The 26,748-nt window shown below is 40.0% G+C and overlaps 1 protein-coding gene across 5 annotated transcripts in view; it reads right to left on the reverse strand.

Annotated features, from left to right (window-relative positions):
* Positions 1-26,748, reverse strand: part of STK11 (serine/threonine kinase 11) — a 168,845-nt gene that overhangs the window by 21,825 nt on the left and 120,272 nt on the right. The window contains exons 8-10 of one of the 5 annotated variants that reach the window (XR_465843.3): positions 16,634-16,827; positions 13,266-13,502; positions 9,891-10,774 (exon numbers count right to left, since the gene is read on the reverse strand). Coding sequence is in view for 4 of the 5 variants with exons in the window: in XM_007489367.3 (XP_007489429.1) it covers positions 13,372-13,502; positions 16,634-16,827 (325 nt within the window). In the remaining variant the exon portion in view is untranslated. Of the gene's footprint in view, positions 1-6,222; positions 6,419-9,890; positions 10,775-13,176; positions 13,503-16,633; positions 16,828-26,748 lie in introns of those variants that run through there. The other 4 variants (XM_007489369.3, XM_007489370.3, XM_007489367.3 and 1 more) reach the window with 4 other exon arrangements.

Genomic DNA, 26,748 nt, shown 5'->3' on the forward strand with positions numbered 1-26,748 from the left:
CCCACCACTTGCTGTTTCATTCCTGCACACACTGCTGAAGGAAACTGGAGAAAAGTCCCACAACCGTTCTGACAGGGTCCACTATAAATTTAAATTGCATTAACTTTCACTGGGCCCTGGCTGTGGCAAGCCAACCTATTTTTACCTTCCTAATTAACTCACTATCTCACTCGACACAGCTGGCTCTTCCAAACTTTTCCATCCATCCTCAAACCTCCCATGGTTCCCCCTTCTTCTACCCTCTTAGTCAAGAATCTTGACTCATATTTTCCTTGAAAAAAAAAAAAAATTAGGGGTCACTCTGAAAGCTCCCTCCTCTCCCATCCCTCAAGCACCCTGTTACAATCTCCATTACTCTTGTGTCACATGATGAGCCGGCCCATTTCTATGTACAACTGATCGTATTCCATCGTCTTTTCTCCAGCAGACTATTTCCTCGATTATCACATGGGAGCTAATCTTCAATCTCTCTCTCGGCTGCTTTCTTACTGCCTATAAACTTGCTCGAGTCTACATTTTCCTAAAAAAAAAAAAAAACAAAAACAAAAAAAAACTCCAACCCTCTCCTGTTCCATCCACTGCCTGTTGCTTTTGCCTTCCATCTCCTCTCCTTTTTGTGTCTAAACCCCTTAGGAGGCCCTCCTCATCAGGTGCCTCTATTCACTCTTTTAACATTCTACAGCCTGGCTTCTCCCATGCAACTGAAAAGTGCTCTCTCCAGTTACTAAAACCTTTTAATTGCCACATTCAGTGGCCTTTTATCAGTCCTCATACTCTTACTCTGCAGCCTCTGGCCATGCCAATCACCATCTTCTCTTTGCTACTCTCTTCTCTCTCCCTACAGCTGTTTCTTCTGTCTCCTTTGCTAGATCTTCTTCCAGCTGGATTCATTAGTTCATTCTCCCACCCCTTACCCTCCCTTACTTTCCATCTTAGAAAAGCTCTAAGAGAGAAGAGGAAGTTCTAGGCAATCGGGGTTAAGTGACTTGTTAGAAAGCATCTGAGGTCCTATTTGAACACAGGTCCTTCAGACTCCAGGCCTGATGCCCCATCGCTACTCCCAATCATACCCTTTAAAAAAGTAACGGTCCCTCAGAATCCTGTCCAGTCCCCTGAACTCATAACCAAGGTGTCGTCCTTGTCTCCCCCCTCTTTCGACCCTCATAACCAATTTGTTGCCAAGACCTCTTGATTTTACTTTTATAAATCTCTCCAACATTATCCCTGCTCACTACTACCTCAGCAGGACTTCAACACCTAGTGCTGAGATTAGTCGAACAATCTGTTTATTCATCTCCCTGCCATGGTTCTAATTCAATCCATTTTCTGCAAAGCTGGTGAAATGATATTCCTAAAGTGCAGGTCCGACCATGTCACTTCTCTCTGCTCCATTCAATAAATTCCAGTGGTTCTTGATTTCTTCCAGAATCAAAGATAAAATCCTTTGTAAGCTGTCCCCCAAGTCTTTCCAGTCTTCTTATATCCTACCCCAATCTGCAAATCCTGTGATCCTTGTGCTTTTCTGAACAAAACACTCCACATCTCCTGACTCAGGACATTTTATCTGGCTAGCTCTATAGGTAGATGCTCTCTCTCCTTGGAATGTCTTCCTAGGTTTCTTCAGACCTCAGTTAAAGTTTTTATGAGGTCTTTCCCCATTCCCCTTCATTTTAGTACCTTTCCTCTGTTGACTATTTCTAATCTGTCCTATTTATAGCTTGTTTTGACACAGTCATTCACCATTAGACTGTGACCTTTTTGAGAGTAGGCTGTCTTTCGTTTTTCTTTGCATTTCTAGCATTTAGCACAGTGCTAAATAAATGTTTATTACCTGACTGACTGATAGCCAAGATTAAGGAAATGGTAACATAGCACTTAGCTACCACCCTTGATGATTTCAATTCACTGGTACAGAAAAAAATGGCAGATGTGATGGCTGAGCTACTACTGATAATATGCAAAACAGGAGAGGCACCACAATACTGAAAAAAGGCAAATATCCTAATTTTCAAAAAGAAAACAGATTCTACAAATTATAGGCCTCTGACTTTGATTCCTGGGAAAATTCTTGAAAGAATAATTAAAAAAAAGAACACCTTTACCTTCTGTCTTAGTATCAATTCTAAAACAGAATATCTAGAGCTAGGCACTCAGGATTAAGTGACTTGACCAGGGTCACACAGCTAAAATGGATTTGAGGTCATTTGAACCCAGTGCCTACTTGTTCCAGGTTTTGCACTTTATTCACTATGCTACAAGCCTGCCCCTTGAAAGGATCATTAAAAATATGGTTGCTGAAAGTGAAGAGATAATTTCTAAGATTCAACATGGTTTATGAATAAACATACCAGACTAATTGAATTTCCTTTTTTAACTAAGGATTTTAAAAAATTATTTACCAGGATTGGTCAGTATTAGATGAAAATGCCATCAATATGGTTTACTTAGATTTTAGCAAAGCTTTTGATAGAGTATCTTATCATTTATCGGCTAGGTAGTACTATATAGAGTATTGGATCTGGAGCCAGAAAGTCCCAAGTTCAGATATGAACTCTGATACTAGCTGTGTAACCCTGGACAAATCCCTTAACCTCTATCTACCTTAGTTTCTTCATCTGCAAAAAATTGGATAACAGTATCAACCTCCCAAAGTTGTTGGATCAAATTCTGTATTTTAAAGCATTTTTCAAATCTCAAAGGCACTATATAAACATCAGCTATTATTACAATACTGTACTTGTGGTCAGCTGTGGATTTGGTGATAATACAGAACAGGTTGGTTATCCAAACTCAAAGAGGAGTTTTTCATGGGTCAGTGTGGCAGGAGGCCTCCTAGGAAATGCTCTAGAGTAAATTTTGGCTAACTATGCCCCAATGCCTATTCCTGTGCGGCTTGTGACTTAAGAAACAAAAACAGGTAGGCAGGTAGGGGCTGGATTGGAGGGCAGGTAGTGGGTTGGATTTAGCTTACAGCCCAGACTAGTTTATAATCTCCAGATTGACATTATTATCAATGGCCTGGATAAAGGCATAGAAGGCTTCCTCATTAAATGTGCAGAGGACACAAAGCTGGAAGGCACAAAGGGCAAAGAATAAACATCTACATAGAACTTATTATGTGCCAAGCACTGTGTGAAGCACTTTTCAAATATTATCTCATTTGATAACACAATGGATGACAAAATTAGGATCTCGAAGGGTCCTAACAGACATGGGTACTGGGCTGAAGCTAGCAAGTTGAAATTCAAATAGGATAAATATAATGGCTAGCACTTTTAAGTTTTGAAAAGCACATTACATAGTACCCAAATCCATCATCTTGTACTTGGGTACAAAACACTCAACTCCCTAAATACAGGATGAGGGGGGCACAAATACACAGCAGTTGTCCAGAAAAGAATCAGAGGGTTTAATGGACCACAAGGTCAGTATGAGTCAGCAGGGTGACTGATGTGTTGGCCAAAAAAAGCTAATGCAGTCTTGGGAGGCTAATGCAACATTAGGAGTGGCATGGCTTCCAGGAATAGGGAAGTAACACTCTTACACTCTGTCCTTTTCAGACCTCAGACGAGTGTATTCAGTTTTGGATATGATGAATTAAAAAGGGGCACTGAAAAGTTGGGTTGTCTTTTGAAGAGAAACTAGGATGATGAAGGACTCCAAGTTCATTCCATATGAGGAATGGTTAAAGGAACTGTATGTGCTCACCCTGGCAATGACTCAGAATGAACACAATAGCTGTGTTCAAGTATTTGAAGAGCTGTTACGTGGAAAAGTCTAGACTAGCTCTGTTGGCCCCAAAGGGAAACAACCAGGAACAGTGAAGTAGAAAACAGGTCTATTTCATCTGGTTATCAGGAAAAACTTCTTAGTACTCAGAAGGGTCCCAAAGTGAAATGGGCTGCCTTAAGAGGAAATGGGTTAACCATCCTTGGAAATCTTCAGCCTTACTAGCCACTTGGGAGGTATATTTTAGTGGAGATTTTTTCAGATATAGGTTGGACTAGATAGATGCTGAGGTTTCTTCCAAGTCTCAAACTCTGAAATTCTCTAATTTTGGGAGGTGGAATGGACCTTAGCAACCATATAGTCCAGTCCAATCCAGAAAAATCCAATCCAAATCCAGAAAAAGGATTTCTATAACAACAGAAGTCCACCACCAGGCTTTGTTTCAAGACCTCTAAAATGACAGGGAACCTGTTACCTCCTGAGGTAACTCCTCTCTCCAGTTTTGAATAGTTCTAAATTTTAGGAAATTTTCTTTAATATCAAATCCAAATTTGCAATTTTTTTCTACTCTGGGGCCTATTTAGGCCAAATCCTTTTTCTATACTATAGGTATTCTAATATGTGAACATAGCTATCATTTTATCTTCTCTAAGCTCGAGTCTTTCTGTCAATTTTCACATGACATGGGATATTCTGTCCATTAATGGTTGCTTTGAAATGGACAAGCTCCAGAATAATAATGTTTTAAACTAGTGTCCCAAACTGAACATTATCCTCTAGATGTGGTCCAACAAGAGCAGAGATCTACATAAAAAAGGTTTTGAAAACTTCAAATTCAGTGGTTTAAAAAATTTTTTATTAAAAAAAAAAATTAAAACCCATACCTTCTTAGAATCACTCTAAGATAGAAGAATGGCAAGGACTAGGTAATTGGGGTCAAGTGACTTGACTAGCCATATAAGCCAAGAAGTGTCTGAGGCCCCAGATTTGAAGCCCAGGCCTGGTACTGTGTGTGTTTATTTCACAGGTAGGTGTAGACGGTCTCCAGCTCTTGAGATCCTATGTGAGTTCTTGAGTAGAGAATGAGTTGTCAGCAAATTGCAGTGGAGAGAGTCTCATGGGCCTATGGCTGTTTTATTCAGTACTATTATCAATAATATGAATGAATGTCCATGATGCATTGTTTACAAAATTTCAAACAAACTGTATGTGTATGAAGTGTTAATATGCAATATGAGAATGTCAATATTTTTTTTTAAAAATTAAGAATATTCTGGGCTGAAATTTGATAGGAATAATTGTAAAATTCTAGATTTGTGTTGAAATAATCAATTACACAGGTATGGGCCAAGGAAAGGTATGTTTTAGTTGACTTCAACTTCAATGAGTGAATAATGTTAACTGGCAGCCAAGAAAAGCTAAAAGGATCTTAGACTATATGAAGAAACATAAAAAGGAGAGAAGTAATCATCTTTAATCCATTGTGATTAGGTCACACCTGGAATACTATGTTCCATTTTAGATATGGCATTTTAGGAAAAAATTGAAGAATGTCAGAAGATGGTAATCATGATACTGAGAGAACTGAGACTGTGTCATAGAAGGATTAGATGAAGGAATTAGGGATGCTAGGGAAAAATGAGAATTATCCCAAAGTAGAATGTGTTGGATTGGGAAGACTTTTTTTTTCTTGCCCGAGTCTTCAAGTGGGAGTTTGATAACATTTGTAAGGGATATCATTCTTATTCAAAAAGATAACTTCTCCCCTTTGGATCTGAGATTCAGGTACTCCTGACAAATGGCCCTTTCTTTGGTCTTTGCCAGAAGGCCTCTAACAAGTTACTCAATAGATGTAATCTATTCCTCTTCTCTTCACTGATATGGTTAAGTTCTGACCAGACTATTGTAATAGCTTCCCAATCTCTATGCTTCCCGTTTCTCCTCTCTCTATTCTACAGTGGTGAAATTGTTATTTGTAAATAAAATATCCGACAATAGTCACTCCCTTGATCAAGTGTCTCCAGGAGCTTCCCACTGCTGCTAGAATACACATTCTAGTTGGCAACATATAGATCTACCCTTTCTAGTCTTCATGCCTTCTCCATTTCTATCAAGCTGGCCTTCACAATTTTGGGTAAGGCCTCTCCTAAATTTAGAAAGCACTCCCTCTTAATCTCTTCCTTTTAGAATCTTGGATCATCCTTTCATAGCATGTCAGGTGCCACTTCCAACATCAAGGTTCTCCGGAAGCCTCCCGTTGTTAAAATTGCTTTTAACATTTGCATTTATTTATGAACATATTATAGCCTTCCCAACAGATAAGCTCCATGAGGGCAAGAACAGACTATATTTTTATAATTTGTATCTCCAGAGCCTACCATGGTGCATTCATGTAGTAAAGACTTAATAGGATAGCTCCAAAGGTTGGGTGCTCTTTCTTTTCACTGATCCTTTATCTATTTCCTTGAAACATCTCTCCCCCTACCCCTACCCCACTTGTTCAGACTACCAGGTCCTATCCCAAAACAAGTCTAATTCCTTTTTATCATGACAGTTCTTCAAACATCTGAAGACAATAATCATTGTAGCTTCCCTCTCCCTTCATGTTAAATATTCCAAGTTCCTTTAAATCAGTCTTAGAAAAATTTGAGTACTCAGTCCTGGATGTCTTCCTCTAGGCTTGCTCTGCCTGTTACCAGAGTAAAGAAAAAGGAACAATGAATAGAAGGTACAGGAAGCAGAGATCAGCTTAGAGGTTATGCACTGCCTAAAAGTGATATTACCTTATGGTCAAAAAAATTTAGAGCTGGGACAGTAGAGGCCAGGTATTCTCCTCTCATTTTACAGATAAGGAAAACAAGGCCAGAGGTTAGGGTTACACAGTTATCAAGTATCTGAGATGAGATTTATACTCAGGTCTTAACTCCAACTCTAGCATCCTACATACCATACTGGCTCTCACAACCCACACTTTGAAAGGGAGTGGCTTAAATGGTTCAAATAGAGGTTGGAAGTCTGCTAGTGTCTGCTAGGAGTTGGATTTGAGGATCTCTTAAGTCCTTAGATGGTGTTTCTATGCCAAATCTCATATAATCAATTCTCAATTACCTGTATTCAGGGAAGAGAAGAGTAATAAAGATATTCTGCAAATGATGCCTACTGGGCTGAAGGAAGCATTAGAGGATGCTGGAAAGTGAATTTACATTCCTAATTGTATTTTACTTAGGCTAATAGAATTATTTTATATTTCCTAAGCATTTCCCAAGAATTCTGGATGGAATTAGGGGGAAGCCAATCTGGTATTAAAAAATCTGTCACAGATATAATGCATGAACAGAAAGCTGAGGATTACTGTGTGTGAAGTAAAAAGCAAGTATTGTCATCTTTGTTTCTCCCTGACCAGTTTATATTTTAGGTTCTCTTGGCACAAATTTTACAAAGTTCCCTCACCTGTATTTCCTTTAATCCTCATAAGGCAGGCATTATTTACCCCAATTTGTATATGAGGAAAATGGAATTAGAAGGTAAACTTCTTGAGGATGAGAACAACTGTGGTTAGGGTTAGGGTTAATGTTAGTTTGTATGAGGGAGGAAAGGTTAATCTTTTTTTTTGTTTGTTTATGGGATTTTCTTGATGCCCACTTAGTTAATGAATTAGAATCATAGAACTTATAACTTGACAGAACCTTAGAACATCTAGGCCCATGTTGTCAAACCTATGGCACTCATGCCATGGAGGGCTGCTCCTTTCCCCATCTCCATCACAGCCAAGGACATTTTTTCCACATCACCAATCCCTCTGCTCAGCAGCCCAATGAGTGTGTTTCCTTCCTACCCTGGCTGAGATAAGGGGGTGGCTCACATGTGGTATGAGGATTGCAGTTTGGACACTGGTCTCTAAAAGGTTCGCCATCATTGATCTAGATTAACCCTCTCATTTTACACAGGTCATGCGTGTTAGTAATTTGACCGAAGTGAGGTGTACAGCAGAGATCTGAATTCAGGTACTTGAGCTTCAAATCCAGTGTTTCTTCTACTATCATTCTCTTGTTTTCTTAATGCCTTTTATTTTCTCATCACAGTTTCTGGATGTTCTCTACACTCTTGCTCATTAAGAGAGCCTTTTACTTTAGTAAACAAAACACATTGTGATAGCATATGCCACATTATGTTCCCACAGCTCCCTCCCCGCCTCCCCAGATTAAGGGAGGACATATATATTTCCTCAGGGCCAGAAGTAGTCATTAAATATAGTGTACAGGTTTCAGTGATTTTCCCATTTATGTTGTGGGAACCATTGTGTAAATAATTTTTCTGGTTCTACCTTTACCCTATATTATTTCACAGACATCATTCCATGTTTCTCCAATTCCTCATACTTGTCATTTCCACTTGAGAGCAGATGCTTTTTTTTGCCATTATTTGTTGCCTCAGCACTCAAACAATCTCTGGCCCATAGTAGATGCTTAATAAATGCTACCCGATTAATTTCTTACAGTGCAGTAATTCTACCAAATTAAAATACCAGTATTTGTTCAGCCTTTCCTCAAAAGAAAGACACCTGCTCTTTTAACAGTTTTGAGGCTATCACAAAAAGTGTTACTCTGAGCATTTTGTTACAATGGAGACCTTTCTTTGACTTTTTGGGGCATGTTCCCAGTAATGACATCTCTGGGACACAGGGATAAAACTTAAATAATCCATGAATAAAGGGCTTCAAAAACCAAAGCAACATGGACTTTAGAATGTCTTGCAGAAATTGGGTGAAAGGCAAAACTGGGAAGTGACATTCTTCACATGATTCAAAATTGTTGGACCGATTCCTAATTCCACCAACCATGTATTAGTGTGCCCGACTTCCTACAGTGCTCCAACACTGACTATTTCTGTTTTTTTTTGTCATCTTTGCCAAATTTGCTAGGTGTGAAGTAAAACTTCAGAGTTGCTTTAATTGTGTGCTGCCTAATTAAAACAGAGGTTTTCCAACGTCATTGGGACTACTTCCACTGTAGCATGCTGCTTTTTCAATTTTATAGTATCAAGGATTTTCTCCTCCCACACTGTTTTCCCCTTTCTGCCCTTCTAACTGGCAGCTGATTAGCTCCAAAGTTAACACAGTTAGGGAGCAAAGGGACTTGAACCAAAGGGCACATCATCATTGCCACCAACTCAGTACAGGTCGTTTTAGATGGGATCTAGTCATATTATAGTATCTAAAGGAGTTAGTAGACAGAGGATTCCAAACCCCAAAGCAACATGGACAAGCATGAATGGCCTGCAGAAATTAGGGAAAAGAAGAATTTTGTAATGGAAGCCCAAAGCTTCTACTTCAGGGAAAGATAAGCTATCTAATTAATCTTCCTCCAAAGAACTTATCCTACAATATGCTGTGGACAAATGTAACTGATAAAATTTAGGGCAGAGGGGGCAGCTGGGTAGCTCAGTGGATTAAGAGCCAGCCCTAGAGACGGGAGGTCCTGGGTTCAAATCTGGCCTCAGACACTTCCCAGCTGTGTGACCCTGGGCAAGTCGCTTGACCCCCATTGCCTAGCCCTTGCCACTCTTCTGCCTTGGAGCCAATACTCAGTATTGACTCCAAGACGGAAGGTAAGGGTTTAAAAAAAAAATTTAGGGCAGAGAATCATAACACTTAAAACTAGAACCTCAGTGATCACTGAATTCTTGAAGCCCTCTTTAAAGAAGGGGAATATATTGCCCAAAAGAGATGATCTGCTCAAGTTCCTACAGGGTAAATAGCAGGGCCAGGAATCAAATCCAAGCTCCCTAACACTAGATTTAGTGATCATGTTAAGTGTAGAGACTGCTTGAGAACAATTGAAAATCCCATACATGTGCTCAAATCTTCGTTCTGATTTTGTAGTCAAACAACCCTTGGATCTACTATTTGGCTACCCAAACTGGGATATGGCTAGAAGAGGCTCACCAAGACTCCAGCCACATTCACCTCCTGAGTCAGCAAATAGGTGTCACACTTAACAAATCAATCTTTCCAACTGGCTGGGGAAAGGAGAGGACTGGTTTACTGAATTTTTTTAAAACCACATGACCAGACAAAACTGAGTTTTCCAACCCTACAAAACTGAGGATAAAACCTTGAAAACAAAGTAGGAGGCACAGATTAACCAGACAGTTTCCACTAATCTCATTATAGAGCAAAGCTGGTGTTCTGCTTTTTATTTTTTTCATTTTTATTTTTTTTGGGGGGGGGTGGGGGTGGTGTTGTGAAGTTGTGAAGAGAAATGATGATGATGATGATGATTACTCCAAATGATTAGTCTGGAAATCACCGAGGGTTAGAGAACCAAGCTGCCCAGGATCTTAGGATTTAGATCCAGAAAGGTATCTTTGTTCCTCATGCTAAGGCCAGGAGGGAAAAGTGATTTCCTGTGGGAAGTCAGGGAGAGCTTAACTGTTTGTATGCTGTCCCCTTCATCCGGATGCCCTCTTCGAAAGCAGTGACTATGTTTTTGCCTTTCTTTGTGCCTCTTGCACTTAGCCCAGTGTCTGGCATGTGGTGAGAGCTAAATGCTTGTAGACTTACAAACTTGACACCTCAACTGGTTCATCTCCTCTGGTCTTGTTTACCTCTGAGGGGTTTTGGTTATCACAGTAGAAAATGGTGGGCAGAGAGGAAGAATATCCAGACCAAAGAATTGGGTTTGTTTCTTTCCCCATCCCATTCCCCAAAAGCTCAGGAAGAAAGCAACAGAGGAAAGAGTAGATTCAGAGAAGACAGGGGTTCCATGGGCAACTGGAACCAAGATTCTAACTCCATATCTTTCCCTTATAACATGGTGTCTCTTGTGTCTCCAGTTTGCAGAAGAGCATAAAAGCTAAAAAATGTCTCTAATTTTTCTCCTCTCATCCCTGTGGTAAGGGGGGTGAGGGTAGGAAAGGCAGCATGAAAATGATACTTAGGAGTTCCAAACATCCTTTCCATTTCCTATATGCCTGCCCCTCCTTCCTGTGGAATTTCTGTTTTGCTCTTTCAAATCAACACTCCTCAGTCTTGTTTTTCACAAATCTAGAGCAGAGAAAAAACAATCACATAATAAGAAAACTTCTTTTGGGGGATAGGGAAAGAAAAAAGCCTGAGTGGATTCTTCCTGTCACTGGTCTCACTTTCTCTGGGTTGTCAACTTTCTGTGAAAGGATCACACCCTCCTATAATCTGTTTCTATATCTATATATCCCCCCTGCTGCTTCTTTCTTTCTTTCTTTCTTTCTTTCTTTCTTTCTTTCTTTCTTTCTTTCTTTCTTTCTTTCTTTCTTTCTTTCTTAACCCTTACCTGCCATCTTAGAGTTAATACAGTTCCAAGGCAGAAGGGCAGTAAGGGCAAGGCAATGGGGATTAAGTGACTTGTCCAGGTCATGCAGCTAGAAAATATTTGAGGTCACAACTGAACCCAAGACTTCTTCCTTTCTATAGCTGGCTCTCAATCCACTGAGCCTACTGCACTAACCCTACTGCTTTTTTACAAGACAAATCCATCAGGAGTTACTGTAGGGACTTTAGGTCTGCTATTGAGGGTTGTCTTGTCTAGGTTGGACTAGATGATCTCCTAAGTCCCTTCTAGCTTTCAGATTCTATGGCACAGGGAAGCATAACACTACCTTTGGAGAAATGCTAAGACTTTAAATGGTATTTGGATAGAAAGGGGGAAGGGCCCAAGATAGAGCAAGAAGTAACACTGGCCATCTGCTACTAGTTCACAGATATATAGTCAGTTCTGCTGTAATACTGTATTATGCAAAATCGAACAATAAAACCATAATGCGTATAGGGTGAGATGGAATTTAGAGTCACAAAGCTCAAAAAAACAACAACAACAACAACAACAACAACAATGACATATTAAAAACAAAGATAGGAACCTAATAAAGATTCAGTAGCACAGTTTCAGACATGTGGGAAAGAAATCCTTCAATACTACAACAAACAATGGCCCAGTCTGCAGTCTTGGGCTATGATGCCCCTCTAGCTGCACAACTGAGGGGCCTCCAGGTGGAAGTAGGTAGGAATGGTACAGACCAACTCTCTCGATACATAGCTTCAATTGCACCAGCAAACATACAAGATGGCATTTTCTACCCTGGAAAAGACCTAACGTTTATCTACAGATGTGGGAAGGGCTTATGAGTTATTGTGAAATGATGGCATTTTCTGTATTCTCAGTGTTTCCTGTTGAAGAAATCATGTAGAAATAAATTCAAAATTTGTGTGATACTTCAAATTTTCCTCAACCACATTGGGGCAAATTCACATTTCTGAAACATGAGCAACCGCAGAATTGACTGTTATCTCACAATTTCTATATTTTCAAGTTGCATTTTCTGTTTTCCTTCACTTCACTACTAAATCACAACATTAAGAATGAGAAGGAAAAAGCCTGGAAATAGAGGTCCAGAATAAGGACAGGCCTTACCCAAGGTTGCCTAGCTAGTAAGCACCACAATCAAAATCCAAACTAGGGTTATTTGTAAAATCTTTCATAAAAAGTATAACCTTTGACTCAGGTGAGATAAAGCAAAGGTTTCTGTCTAGACTTAGGCTAAAGAAGAAGAATCAGCAACTAGTCCAGAGTCTAGGGTCACAACAGTTGTAAAAATGGAGAGAGAAGGGCCACTAACCTAAAAGACTATTAGAGAGTGAAGAAATATCAAGAACAGTGACTGGGGCCATGAGTGTGTCCCTATTTTTGCCTGTTTCTTAAGGGTTTAGTTTTAACTTCAACTCTGAGGAGCCAATGTGGTACCTACCTAATGAGCTTGATCTCTGGGGTCTTAAGGGTGGATGTGCCAATCATTTGTCTCCAGACACAGAATGGTGTATACTTTTTATACTACTGAATTGAAGAAACCATTATAGAGCCCCCACCTCCCCCATAATGTATAATGTAAATATTACTGTAAGTAGCTGTAATAAACACTGTAAACAGCCCAGATCACAGGAGTCCATGGTAAGGTAGGAAAGGGAATAAGAAGCCAAACTCAGATTGGATGTCGGTATTATAGGGAAATGGCCATCTCTGGGAACCTTGACTCTGGTTGGGATGGTGTCACTCAGGCAATTTTCTTCTTTGTTAAAAAGAACAAAATCCAAGCAGCCTAAAGTGAAGCTCTCATTTGTCATCCTCCCTGGCATTATGGGGAATGCTGTTCCTAGTCCATTCCTCAAAACATTGAAATATTGACTGTCAACAAAAATACCACTGTCCTCAGACTGTAGCAATCATAAACTTATCTTAAAGAGGGACTAAGGATAGTAAGACAAAAAAGAAAAAGAACAACTGTAGGCTTTCAACCTATTGCCTGAAGTGCTTTTTGAGAAGCTTCTGGCGTCTGGTCAATCAACCTGGCCAGCATTCTTACTTGAGTGACTGACTGGTCTATTTAAAACAAAAACAAAAAAGATACCCAACAAAATTTGAAAAGAAAAAGTGGTGTCACTATGGAAAGAAATCCTTATATCAGTTGGCAGATGGGGGTCAATAGAACAGAAGACCTTTCCCCACCCATAGACGTTCCGCTTGCTCGGTGACACTCGAACCCCGGGCTGACCACACGGCACAAGCTGCTCTCCCCAACTACAGGGCTTCCACGGTAGCTTGTGCAACTATGCTAAGCCTTTGCCTCCTCTCTCATTAGACTGTCGTCTGGTGGCTGAGCTTCCTCTCGAGAAAATTCTGATTGTTCACTCTTCTGTTCTGTTCTCGCCTCTCTAAGCCCTGTCTCAGAGGTCTCCTCGTCACCTAGGAAATGCACAGGGAAGCAAACAGGACAGGTTGGTTAGAAAGGAAATGGTTTTGCCAGGCAGTGGCATGATGGGCCCTGAGCCAAGACCTCTGGGGCCATCTGCTTCAGGCTGTTACCTGTGGCTTCTGATGAACAGGAGGTAAAGGGGGAAAGATGAGACTTAATCATCTTTTCACTTCTCTGTGCTCCTATCCTGAGCTTTCAGGATACTATGGGCTTGGCTCCAATCCACCTGTTTATAGTAGTATTCTTTTCTAATGTTTCAGGGACGAGGATATATTCCTGCAGGAGCAGGAAGAGAGGGAAAGCAGGTGGTTTGAATAATTCAGCTTTTAGCCAGAGAAAGGTATTAAATGGATTTGAATGACCCCTTGGGGAAGGTTTAAACTTATTTCTCACTACTGAGTCTCCCTACCAATTACAATGAGCTACCCAAAATAGCAATCATCTTATCCAAACTTCAAATGGTTATGCTCCACTCCATTTTTTTTTATCTATCATAAGGGATTTTTCCTATCTTTCCTCTTTTTAAAAAATATTTAATTCAATGCCTATTTCGCCAGCTACCAGTTTAGAACTTGATGCATTTTCTTCATCAATAGCGTTGGAAATCAAGACCACTGTTTCTCAGAGAGGCAGAATTCTAGCATTTAAGTTTAAAAGTATGTTAGTGAGCCACATAGATTCCAAGGTCTTACCCAGGCATACCAGATCTTACTCTATAAAGATCCAGAGAACAATTTGAGGAAAAGAACTGAGTTGCTGCAGAGCAAAACTGTAGTCTAATTGAAATCTGAGAAGACTTTAAAAGACTCATAATTTATTTCATCAGTATGGAGACTCTCCCTGCTAAGGCAGAGTCTGAAGCTTAGTGAGCTGGTTCCATGAATCCCTATGACCAGCCATTGTGTGTGGGTCAACCCATCAGCCTCCTCAATGACCAACACAGTCTGTTGCTACATTCATATTGGGTAGGACATGACAAAGCTTATGTGTTCTTCTAGAACCTAGGTTCCACTCCATATTTCGGTGAGCCATCGAAGAAGACTCTATCTAAGCCTCTAGAAAATTCAGGACACAGTTATCACGACAACAACTACTCTGAATGATGTCTTCCGAGGACCTGCCTAAATAGAGAACAACATCAGCAGGCTGGCCTCAGAGTAATTTTTTCACTTTAGTCCTCAAAAACCTATTCCCAAATTAAAGAGAATTATAATCTGTGTTGGTAATACAAAATTTCAAGGGATTCTGTATTTCCTGTGATAAATACAGAGACTCTTGAAATATTGTAGAGAATTATGAAGATATTATGAAGTGGTCTTGGGTACTTGTAGGTCAGGTTAGTGAAGTACAAGCTTTGGAAGGAGATGAGCAAGGCTCTGGATCTAGTCCAGAGATAGGTGGTATGACTGCCATGTTAGGTCAGAATTTCTTCATCACATTGGGCAAAAGGTGCTGAATTCTCTGACCCTAGAAATTCAGCAACCATACCTATTGCCTTTTAAGGTTTATTAAGTACTTTGTGCATTACCACTCTGGGAAAAGGAGAGAGTGAGGAATCAAAGGACCTACCCAATAGGCACACTAGCTGAGTGACCTCAAGTAAATAATTTAATTTCCCTGGGCCTCAGTTTCTTCATTTCCAAAATAAAAGGGTTGTACTAGATCAGTGCTGGCAAACCTTTTAGAGACAGAGTGCTGGGCCCTGTCCCCGCCCCCCACACCCCGAGTATCATACTCCTTCCCACCTTACCCCACAAAGGGGAGGGAGAAAGTGCTCTCACTGGGCTACTGGGCCTCTCCCTCTCTCCCCTCCCTTAGGTCACAGGGGCTTCCTGGGTGGAACTGTCCAGAAATCAACATTGTGCCTTCTATTTGTCTAGAAACAGCATCTGGGTCTGGGAAAGCCACACCACTACAAAGTGGCTCATCACCCTATTTTCAAGAATTCTCCCAAATCTGTGAGACTAAGAAGGAAGAGAAATAGTGATTAAATTCCAAAAAGAAACTCTTGGGATGGTTTTTCTAGAGCTGCAAATTCTTCTTCACTATTTATTACTAAGGGAGGGAAATGACTAGTTGTAAGGAAACAGTTCTAGAATAAGGTTGGTGATCTATGAATGATCAGTTCTGGGTAAGGCAGTTGATAAGTTAGTAGTCGTCTGACATATAAGTTCATTCCCATCTTCCCCATGATCCTATGATCCTTACCTATCAGAGAGAATTCAAATGAGGAGAGGGGAAGATTTGTTTGCTTGACTGTGTGTGTGCATACATGAAAATGAATGTATGTGTATTTTTTATGAAAAGTGGTGAGAAAATGTCTTGAGAGAGGAAATTCTACAAAAACTAAAGAGAGCTTGACTAAAAGCCAACCAGAAAACTATCCAGATGACTAAAAAGATAATTACAATTTCTTATGAACATGGCAGGTGCTCTCTACATAGTAAAGGCAAACTTGGCTTCATGCCTGAGTCAGACTGGCAAACTGGCTGAGGAACGAAGTGTACGGAACAACTGGATCCCTTAGGAGTCAACAATGTCTGGCAAACCCCTCTTGGACAAAAGGTCTTCTCTGACTGCATTAGCTGTTAGGGGAACCATGAGGGGAAAGAGTATGATCCATCTGTCCTGAAGGTGTCCTGTACCCAAAATAGGAATGTCAATGAGATGGAGGCCTAAAGACTCTCTAGTCTACCAGTTACTAACTAGAAGAGTTGCTTCACCCTGGGCAACTACAAAAGCAGGGGGTGACTACTTAAAAATGGTGAGTATTATTGATAATGATAATGAACAATCAGGCATATTGATACTGTGCTTACTGTTTATAGAATACTTTACATCTATTATCTTATTTGTGCCTCACTAGATAGAGCTTTGATAGGAAGGTATGCAGAACCTGTTATCCCACTTTCATAGAATAGGAAACCCAAACACAAAGAGAGAGCTTAAACACCTTGCCCAAGGTTGTAACTTGGGAAATAGCAGTGAGGACTGGAACCAAGTCAGCTGTCTAACTCCAAATCAAGTGCTCTTCCTGCCACAACACAGTTTCCATTCTGAAATCCTTCCCAATGATCTTTCTGGACTGATTTTGGAGCTTTCTTCCCAATACCCAACTTACCTGGTACTGTAAAATCCTGAGTATAGATGATGTCATCCTCAATGTCAAAGAGGTCATCGTCCTCTTCCTCATTGTAGCCATGCAGATCCTCCAGATAAGGCACCACTGTCATACTTCGCCACCTGTCCTTGGTTTCCGGGCTGGGAGGAATGGGAACCAGGGCCTCTGCCTGGGGGTGTTTCTTACGAAACCAGCTGCAAGAGCCCAAGAAATGATCAATTTTGGTAAAATTGGTGGGGTGGCCATGACCCCCATCTAATCCCGCCTTTTTTAGAGTTGCTGGTGTAGACTGCCTCTGTGTGCTTTTGATGATTTTCAACTGCCCTGTCTCCTATTATTCTGGCTTTTAGTCAAGGGAAAGAAAGAATTCCTGCTCTCGTCTCTTCCTTAGCAGGCTGATGTTTAAACACCAAAAAGCCCCAGTTTTCAAAGCCCTGCCTGATAATCAGAACCAATAAATAAAATACCTGACTCCTGGGCATCTGGAAATCAGGTGCCCATTCTATTTCTGTTATTGACGAATGAGGTAGAAGCTAAGGGCCACTGTAGTCCACCTAGGACAGTACAAGCAAACAGGCAAAGAATCAGATGCTTGTGAACTTAGCTTTTTAAAGTTCTAAATCAGAAGGGTTCAACTGTGAGACTCTATAAAAGTCATTGAACCTCATGGGCTCCCAGCTCTTTATCTTTGCGCGCGCGCACAAGATTCCATATACCAAATGTAGGTTCCTATACTGAGGTTCCTAAGTTACTTAACATGGATCACTCTTAAAACATCTTAATTTACAGAGAGCCTCACTGAAGCTAAATGAAATTTTATAAGTAAAATTCAATAGGAACAGACCAATGGAAGGGAAGAGCCAGCAAAAGAGGAACTTTACTTCAAGCCTCCCCATTCTGGAGCAGCTGGGTTTCGGTAAGACACTAAGATATAACTATTAAGCAACTGAGAAAGGGCCACCAGGTTACCCTGGAATGAGGCACAAGGGACATGAGTCAATAGGACCTGGGATAGAGCCCTAGCATCAATACTTCCCAGCTGTGTGACCATGGGCAAGGCTCTTAAAAACTTAGTAGCTTTATCAGTAAAACAGATATAATACTGGCACTACTTCATACTGTTATTGTGTGGAAAGCCCTCTGTAAATCATAAAGATTTCTTGAAATGGAAGCTATTATTAGGGTGAATGCCTAAAGCAACTCTCCAAATGTGTATGTTCAGGGGCAGTGCAGTTTCTTATAACAATGAAATCACAGGTCCCTCTCTACTCCCCAGACTAGGAGGAATTTTTTCCTATATTTTAGTAGACAGTTAATTGGGTTCTTCTGTTAAGTCTTTCCTCTGTCCACTATAGTGGACATTTGTAACACTGAAATGTGATAGCAGTCAAAAAGACTATGTAATTACCATCTCTATGCTGACTTCTCAAATCTGCCTAGCTTTCCCCCAAACTCTGCTTACTTTTAGTCTCCAATCTCCAACTGGATAATCCACCCAAAGTGGATGTCTGGTGGATTTCCATATATCCAAAACTGAATTCAATATATTCTTTTCCCCAAACCCTTCCCTCTTCCCACTTTCCCTATTACTGTAGAATGCAATCTCATCCTCCCTAAGGTTTGAAATCTAGGGGTCATTCTGGGATCTTTACTATCATTTCACTGCCTTCCCCTTTGTAGTATCTCTCCTTTATGCCTCCTTCTCTCCCCTGATGAGGCAACCACTCTGGTGCAGGTCTTCATCACATGAAGCCTGGGATATTACAATAGTCTGCTGTGGGACAGCCTCTCCGCACTCTATTTCATTCCCCCATCAAAGTGGTTTTCTCTAAAGTGCAAATCTGACCACATCACTCCCCAACTCAGTAAACTCCAGTAACTCCCTATCATCTCCAAGATCAAATACACAATTTTCTATTTAGCATTCAGAGCTCTACAACTTAGCTCCCCGCCTAACCTTTCCAGGCTTCTCATATTTTCCTCTCTGCTATATACTATTTGATCCAGGGACATAAGCCTCCTGGCTGTTTTAATGTGTAAGAAAATTTTTTTTGTTGTTTTTGTTGTTTGTAAACCCTTACCTACAATACTATGTATTGGTTCCAAGGCAGAAGAGTGGTAAGGGCTAGGCAACTGGGGTTAAGTGACTTGCCCAGGGTCACACAGATGGTAAGTGTCTGAGACCAGATTTGAACCCAGAACCTCCCATCTCTAGGCCTGGCTCTCAAATCCACTGAACTACCCAGCTGCCCTTCCCCACCCCCGGGGCTCTGGGTATTTTTTATGACTGTCTTCATGACTGGAATATTCTCCATACTCATCTATGCCCCATGGTTTCCTCTGAATGCCAACTAAAATCCCACCTTCTACATGAAGTCTTGTCCAACCTCTCTTAATTCTAGTACTTTTCCCTTTGTTATTTTTCATGCATATTTGTTTACTTATGGTCCCCTCCATTAGACTGTGAGCTCTTTGAGGGTAGAGACAGTCTTTTTTCTTTTTGTATCCTCAGCTCTTAGTATACAGTAGATGCTTAATGTTTATTGACTGACAAATGAGGACAGAATGAGGCCACACTGAGTCAAGATCTCTCTGTGTGCATCACTTTAATACAGACACTATAGTATAGGAAAAGGAGACTCAGGGTCAGGGGACCTAAATTTCAATCCTAGCTCCAGTATTTAATAGCCATATGACCGTAAGCAAATCATTAATCTTCTCTAAGGTTGAGTTTTTTTTTTTTTTTTAAATATATTTTATTTGGTCATTTCCAAGCATTATTCGTTAAAGACATAGATCATTTTCTTTTCCTCCCCCCCCCACCCCCCATAGCCGACGCGTAAGTCCACTGGGCATTAGATGTTTTCTTGATTTGAACCCATTGCTTTGTTGATAGTATTTGCATTAGAGTGTTCATTTAGAGTCTATCCTCTGTCATGTCCCCAAGGTTGAGTTTTTTTAAATGTAAGATAGGACTAATACTACATATACGTTTTCTCTCACAAGACCACTGTGAGAGAGAAAGGCATGATAGAAAGGAGAGTTGTTGCAATTTTCTGAATTTAAACTGAGTCACTGAGCAGTCATGCCTGACTGTCCATTAAGTAAAATGTTTTTTCTTCTGCATAGTCACACCTGACTGGATAGTGCTAGTTGCTTTATTCTTTGTCCTCAACCCTCCCTGACCTCCCATAGAACACCCCTATTTAACAGCATTATATGTTATGTGATTCTAATTTTCCATCTGTCCAGCTAAAGATTTGAACACTATGGGGTTTTTTAAACACCTTTCACATTACAATCAATATTATGTATTAGTTCCAAGGTAGAAGAGTGATAAGGGCTAGGCAATGGGGATGAAGTGACTTGTCCAGCGTCACACAGCTGGAAAATGTCTGAGGCCAGATTTGAACATAGGACCTGGCTCTCAATCCATTGAGCTCCTCAGCTGCCCCTAGGTTTTTAATCAGATCAAGTCTGATGGTTTTTGCACAGGTTAGTCTCTCCCCAAGGCCAAAGAGAAGTACCTCTTCTACAATATCCAATGTTTGCTCCACCTGTCCTTTTAGGTTTAGCTACTGGTAACCAAAGGGCTACAAGAAGAACTTCCAGCTTGTAGGGTCTAATTTTAGGGCCTCCTAGAATTGTCTAAAATGTCCAAAAAACACTGAACTGTGAGTTGGGTGGAGTCTGAGTCTGGTTTCTCCTGTTAGGCTCTGCCACTGGTAGCTGTGTGTTTCAGCAAATTGTTCTGTTCCCTTACTCTATCAAATAAGAATAATATAACAACATGCCTATTCTACCAACCTGTCCAGAACTGCTGATTTAATAGGGAATGAAAAGATATCGAACAGAGTGATATGTTAATTACAATATTAAGTAATGGAAAGAAGTAGATAGTCAAAAGCCAGAGTTTCAGAGTTGTAAGGGACTTTAGAGCTCATCTAGCCCAACTTCTACCTTAATAAGCATTTTGAATAGGTGATCAGTCAGTCAATAAACATTTATTAAGCATGTGCCAGGCACAGCACTAAGTGCTGGGAATACAAAAGACAGTCTCTGATCTCAAAGGAGGTCACAATCCAATGGAGACAATATGCAAATAGCTATGTCCAAACAAAATGGAGATAATTAACCAAAGGAAGGCAACAGAATCAAAGGGAAGGAAGGAGAGAAGTCTAGTCTAAGGGATAGAAGAGATAGCCAGGGAAAATGTCAGGGGGCAGGAGATAATGTTTTATTTAAGGAACAGCAAGGAGGCCAATGTCAATGGATGCAAGATTATGGGAGGAAAGGAGGATATTATATTATGAAAGAGTTTTGAACATCATACAGAGGATTTTATATTTCATCCTGGGGGTGATAGGGAGTCTCTGGAATTTAGTGGGCAGGAGGGAGAGAAAGAGAAGGGGAGATGGAGACAGAGACATAGAAACATAGCATGAGTATGTTGGGGCAGGATGACTTGGTCAGATCTCCAATTTAAGATCACTTAATGAATTGAATGGAGAATGGAGGGGGAGAAACTTGTCCAGGTAGGTCAACCAGAAGGCTACTACAATATTTCAGGCACAAGGTGATGAAAGCCTGGATCAGGACGGTGTCAGTGTTAAAAGAAAGAAGGGAACATACTAGAGAAATGTTATGAAGGTAAAATCGAAAGATCTTGGCAACAGATTGGCTATGGGAAATGAGAGTGTATAGTTGAGGATGAAACCTAGATTATAGATTTGGGAGACTGGGAAGATGGTGATACCTTAACAGCAATAAGGAAGATCGGAAAGAGGGAGGATTATGGGGTTAGGATAATTTTGGACATGTTGAGTTTAAGATGTCTAGAGATATCTATATGTCTAAAGGTATCCAAAAAGGTAGTTGGAGGGGGCAGTGAGGTAGCTCAGTGGATAAGAGAGACAGTTCTAGAAATAGGAGGTCCTGGGTTCAAAATCAATCTCAGATACTTCCTAGCTATGTGACCCTGGGCAAATCACTTAATCTAAATTGCTTAGTACTTACCATTATTCTTTTTAAAAACTCTTACCTTCAGCCTTAGAATTAATACTTTGTATTGGTTCCAAGGCAGAAGAGTGATAAAGGCTAGGCAATGGGGTTAAGTGACTTGCCCAAGGTCACATAGCTAGAAAGTGTCTAAGGCAAGATATGAACCAAGGACCTCCCATCTCTAGACATGGCTCTCTATCCATTGAACCACCAAACTGTCCCTCCTTACCATTCTTTTGCCTTGGAACCAATATTTAGTGTTGATTTAAAGATGGAAAGGTTAGGGTTAAAAAAAAAAAAAGAGCTCATTGGTAACTTTGGAGTGATTTTAGTGGAACAAAGGATTTAAGAAGATCATATAGAGTTGAACTAATTCACCAAGGAGTGAAGATGGGGAAGGGAAGATGTATAGTGTTGGGTTGATGCCCTGGGAAAGAAGTGAAGGGCTGAGAGACTAATACAATATAGACAAAAAATAGGGTTTCTCATTGCAAGGCAGAAAAAGTGGTGGAATCGTAATAGATATAGATTGTGATGAGAATTTTAGAGTTCATGAACCTGGAAGCCATTAATTTGTGGGTGATGGCAAGAACAAGTGTATACTACCTTCATGTCTGGCTGAATTGAAGTAAGAGAAATAGGTCATTTGAAATGAGTAAGTTAAATAACTGAAATTAAGGTGTTTGAGGAGTTTCGATATGCATGAAGTCCCCTCAATGGAGGAAAAGGACTTAAAATGACGAGCCTTTCCTTGGCACAAGTAATTAATGGGGGAATTAACTCTTCAGAGGGAACTTGTTTCCAGGAAGCTCTGTTAAGTTCTCTCTTCTACTGGAGATATTATTGAGATGCCTTCCATCATTACCTTCCCTTTCACCTGTCTCACAAAGAGTTGACCCTTCTTGCCAAGGCAAAATCCACCTGTACAACTGAGCCTATTCCTCTTATCCAGCACATTTCCTCTTCTTCCAGCCTTGCTCTCTGGCTAATCTCGCCAAATTCTGGCTGCTTCTCTACTGCCTGAAAAACATGGCTCTGTCTTCTCCAATCTCAAACCACCCTTGTTTGACCCATTCATCCCTGCTAGTGATCATGTTATCTCTCTACACCCTTTCTTGGCTCAATCTGAGAAGTACGCTTCCAATTGTGCCTCGACTTCTCCTAATTCTCTATTGTCTGGTTTCTGATATCATTCAATCGGAACTGATCTCTCCAAAATGACTAACAATCTCTTAATTGACAAATTAAATAGCCTTTTTAATTTTTTTAATCCTTAGCCTTCTTAAACTCTCTGCAGCTGGACACTAGTGATCATCTTCTTCTCAGATCTCCAACTGCCCTTCTCAGACATCTCAAACTGGATGTCTGATAGATGCATTAAATTCAGGGTTCAAAAGGAATTCATTATCTTTCCACCTAAATTCATTCCATCCTGCTCCTCACCAGATTTCCTATTACTGTAAAGGGCCCCATCCCCATCCTCAGATTTGCAAACTATGAGTCATCCTGGACTCCTCACTTTCTCTCACACCTCATATTCAAGCTATTACTGAAGGCAGTAGATTTCACCTTTGTACTATCTCCTCTGACATTGCCACTCCTATAGTGCAGGTCCTCCATCACGTCATGCTTGGATTATTGCAATAGCTTTTTGGTGGGTCTGCCCACCTGAAATTTCTCTTCAATTCATCCTCCATTTATTTACCAGTGATTTTCGTAAAATGTAGGTATGACCATGTCCTTCCTCATCTCAATAAACTTCAATGTTTCCCTTTTGTCTTCAGGATCAAGTCCAGAATTCTCTGCTTTGGTGTTCAAGGGTTATCCTGCTCCTACCTTTCCAATCTTTCCTCACCTTCCACTGAGGGCCACCTTCTCCTCACTGTGGTCCAGTGACACTGGCCTCCTTCATGCCTAGAATACTCTTCCTCTCTTCCTTCTGCCTTCCCCAGTTTCCTTTAAGTCCCAGCTAAAATCTTACCTTTCCCAACCCTACTTAATTCCAATGTCTTGCCTCTTTATTGTCTATAACTTGTTAATCAATATTTGTTTGTTTTTCTTTCCTATTAGACTATAAGCTACTCGAGGGAAGGGACTCTCTTTTGCCCCTTTTTGCAGTCCTAGTGTTTGGTATGACACCTGGCACATAACAGGTGCTTAATAAAGGTTTAGTGACTGATATGTTCAAGGTTTTTTCCTCCTAGTTCTCTCACCTTTCTGATCTTTAAGTCTCTGCAATATCTTCATTCAAGACTCACTTGCTAATAGTGATTTATATTATCCACCAAGGCTCTACTCTTCATCTCTTTTCTCTACTCCCTATATACTACTTGACTTGGTGATCTCATTAGCTTCCAATCATTTCTATAAAGATGATTCTCAGATCTATATATCTAGTCTTAACTTTTCTTCTTCAACAGCCTAATAGACATCTTGAATTGAAGAATCCTTAGACATATTAATCCCAACATGTCAAAAACTAAATTGTCTTTCCCCTAGAACAATTTTTTTCCCTAATCTAACATGGTTTTATTAAAAACACACACACACACACACACACACACACACACACACACACCCAAAAAACTTATGTTCTCTCTTAGAACTGATGATCCATCTCCTAAATCTGAGATTTTTTACTGGCTTTTCTTCACGACTGGAATGCTCTCCCTCCTCTTTTGACTTCTGGTCCCAAATAAAATCCTAACTTCTATAGAAATCCTTCATGGATTTTGATGACCAAAGGCCAACCCTCCTGTGGCTGCTCTCCATTCACTTCAGAATGAAATAATAAAGATGATGTGTCAGACTGCTAGTCTTGGAGGCAAGAAAACCTGGGTTCATATCCTGCCTCAGATGTTATTAGCTATATGGTCTTCAGTAACTAACCTAACCCAAGGCTCTGTTTCCTCATCTGTGAAATGGGAATAGTAACAACACCTTTCTCACAGAGAGGTGGTATTATCACATAACATAAGTAAAATGCTCCACACACTTTAAAACATTATAGAAACATAAGTAATGACTATTATTGCTTGTCAATTTGTTGAGTATCCTTCCCCCAGCATAAATGCCATTTCCCTTTCCTATCAACCTGTGCCCATATGTTCCAAGGATCAGGAACAATGAGCAAAATCTTGTTCTCTCATTCATAATTCAAGTTCTTTTTGTTAGAATGGTAGGTAATGACAACCTTTCTGATGATGTAACTAGGGTTGTTTTAATGCAAGTACCAGTGGGAATTTCTCTTTTACATTCAAGGTTTCAATGGAACTCATTGGATATGGTTACCACTGTTTCCAATATCAAGATTTGTTGTGTTATTTCAGGAAGACAGAAGTTAAAGTTTGGCATTCCTTCAGTATATGTTATAACTTCTAAGTACTGGAAAAATGATCAAGGAGGTAAGGGCACTGGCTAGATTCAGAGTTCAGATTACTGACTTTTATCTACTATAATCAGAGATCCACAATGTCTGACTAAAAGAAACCTCAGAAACTGTCTAGTATTGGGATTCCTAACTTGGGGTCTATGTGAATGTAAAAAAAAATTTTATAACCGTATTGTTTAATATAATTGGTTTCTTTTGTAATCTTATATGTTTTATCTCATGCATTTCAAAACATCATTAGAAAGGGGAAATGACCAGCTTATACAAAAATATTTATAGCAACTTTTTTTTTTGTGGTGACAAAGAATTAGAAATTAAGGGGATATATCAATTAGACAATAGTTGATCAAGTGGTGGTATATGATTGTGTTGGATCACTATTGTACTACAGGAAATGACAATGGTTGTTGGTTCAGAAAAACCTACAATGACTTACATTAACTCATTATGCAAAGTGCAGGAATTAGAACCCGGGGAACATTGGATACAGTAGCAACAATATTGTAAGAATGAACAACTGTAGGGGGCAGCTGGGTGGTTCAGTGGACTGAGAGCCAGGCCTAGAGATGGGAGGTTCTGGGTTCAAATCTGATCTCAGACACTTACCATCTGTGTCAGTGTGGGCAAGTCACTTAACCCCCACTGCCTAGCTCTTACCACTCTTCTGCCTTAGAACCAAGACAGTATTGATTCTAATGTGGAAGGTTATGAGTTTAAAAAAAAAAGATCAATTGTGAAAGACTTAAGCTACTCTGATCAAGACACTGATCCAAGATAATTCCGAAGGATCCATGATGGAAAAGTGCTATCTACCTACAGAGAGAGAACTAATGAACTTTGAATGCATATGGAAGCATATTTTTAAACTTTATTTTTTTGTTTGTGTTTTCTTCTGCAACACGGTTAATATGAAAATGTTTTGCACGACCTCACATTTATAATCAAAATAAAATTGGTTGCCTTCTCAAATAAAAGGGAGGGGAGGCTGGGAGAGAATTTGGAAATTTAAATTAAAAAAAAATGTTTGCTTTTAAAAATTTTTACTTGTAGTTGAGAAATAGCTAATGAAATAGAAACAAACAAATATCATTAGAATTTCATGGACTTCACCAGATGACCAAAGAGGTCCATGCCACAAAACTATTAAGAAGCTCTTGATCTAGTCCAACTTCTAATTTTATTGAGGAAGAAATGAAACTTTAGTGTGTTGGCCCCAGAATTGGACCAGCACTGCAGTTACTTGATTTGGAGTGAAGAGCTCTTGCCATTCTAATAAGCAGTCTCTATCATTTACTTTCCTCACTCACTGAGATGCTAGTAGTTCAAAGTATTTCCATCTTTATTTGTACAGTTAGATAGAAGACCTGGGTTTCAATTCTAGCTCTAATAGAGGGTGACTATAGGTAAGGAACATCTTTATAGAGCAGAAAGGGATCTTAGAGATGGACTAGTCCAAGGCCTCACCTTATTATTTTTTTTAAACCCTTACCTTCTGTCTTAGTGTCAGTTCTAAGACAGAAGAGCTGCAAGGGCTAGCCAACTGAAGTTAAGTGACTTGACCAGAGCTAGTCAGAGGCCATATCTGAACTCAAGACAAAGGCCTTCACCTTAAAGATGCAGATATGACACTGAGGTCCAAAGGACTTTATTGACTTATCAAGGTCAGAGAGTACCAGGAGAGCCAGGATTTGAACATGAGCCTTCTAAATCCAAATCTAATAAT

The sequence above is a fragment of the Monodelphis domestica genome, chromosome 3 (assembly GCF_027887165.1).
Source record: "Monodelphis domestica isolate mMonDom1 chromosome 3, mMonDom1.pri, whole genome shotgun sequence".
NCBI classification, from domain to species: domain Eukaryota; kingdom Metazoa; phylum Chordata; class Mammalia; order Didelphimorphia; family Didelphidae; genus Monodelphis; species Monodelphis domestica.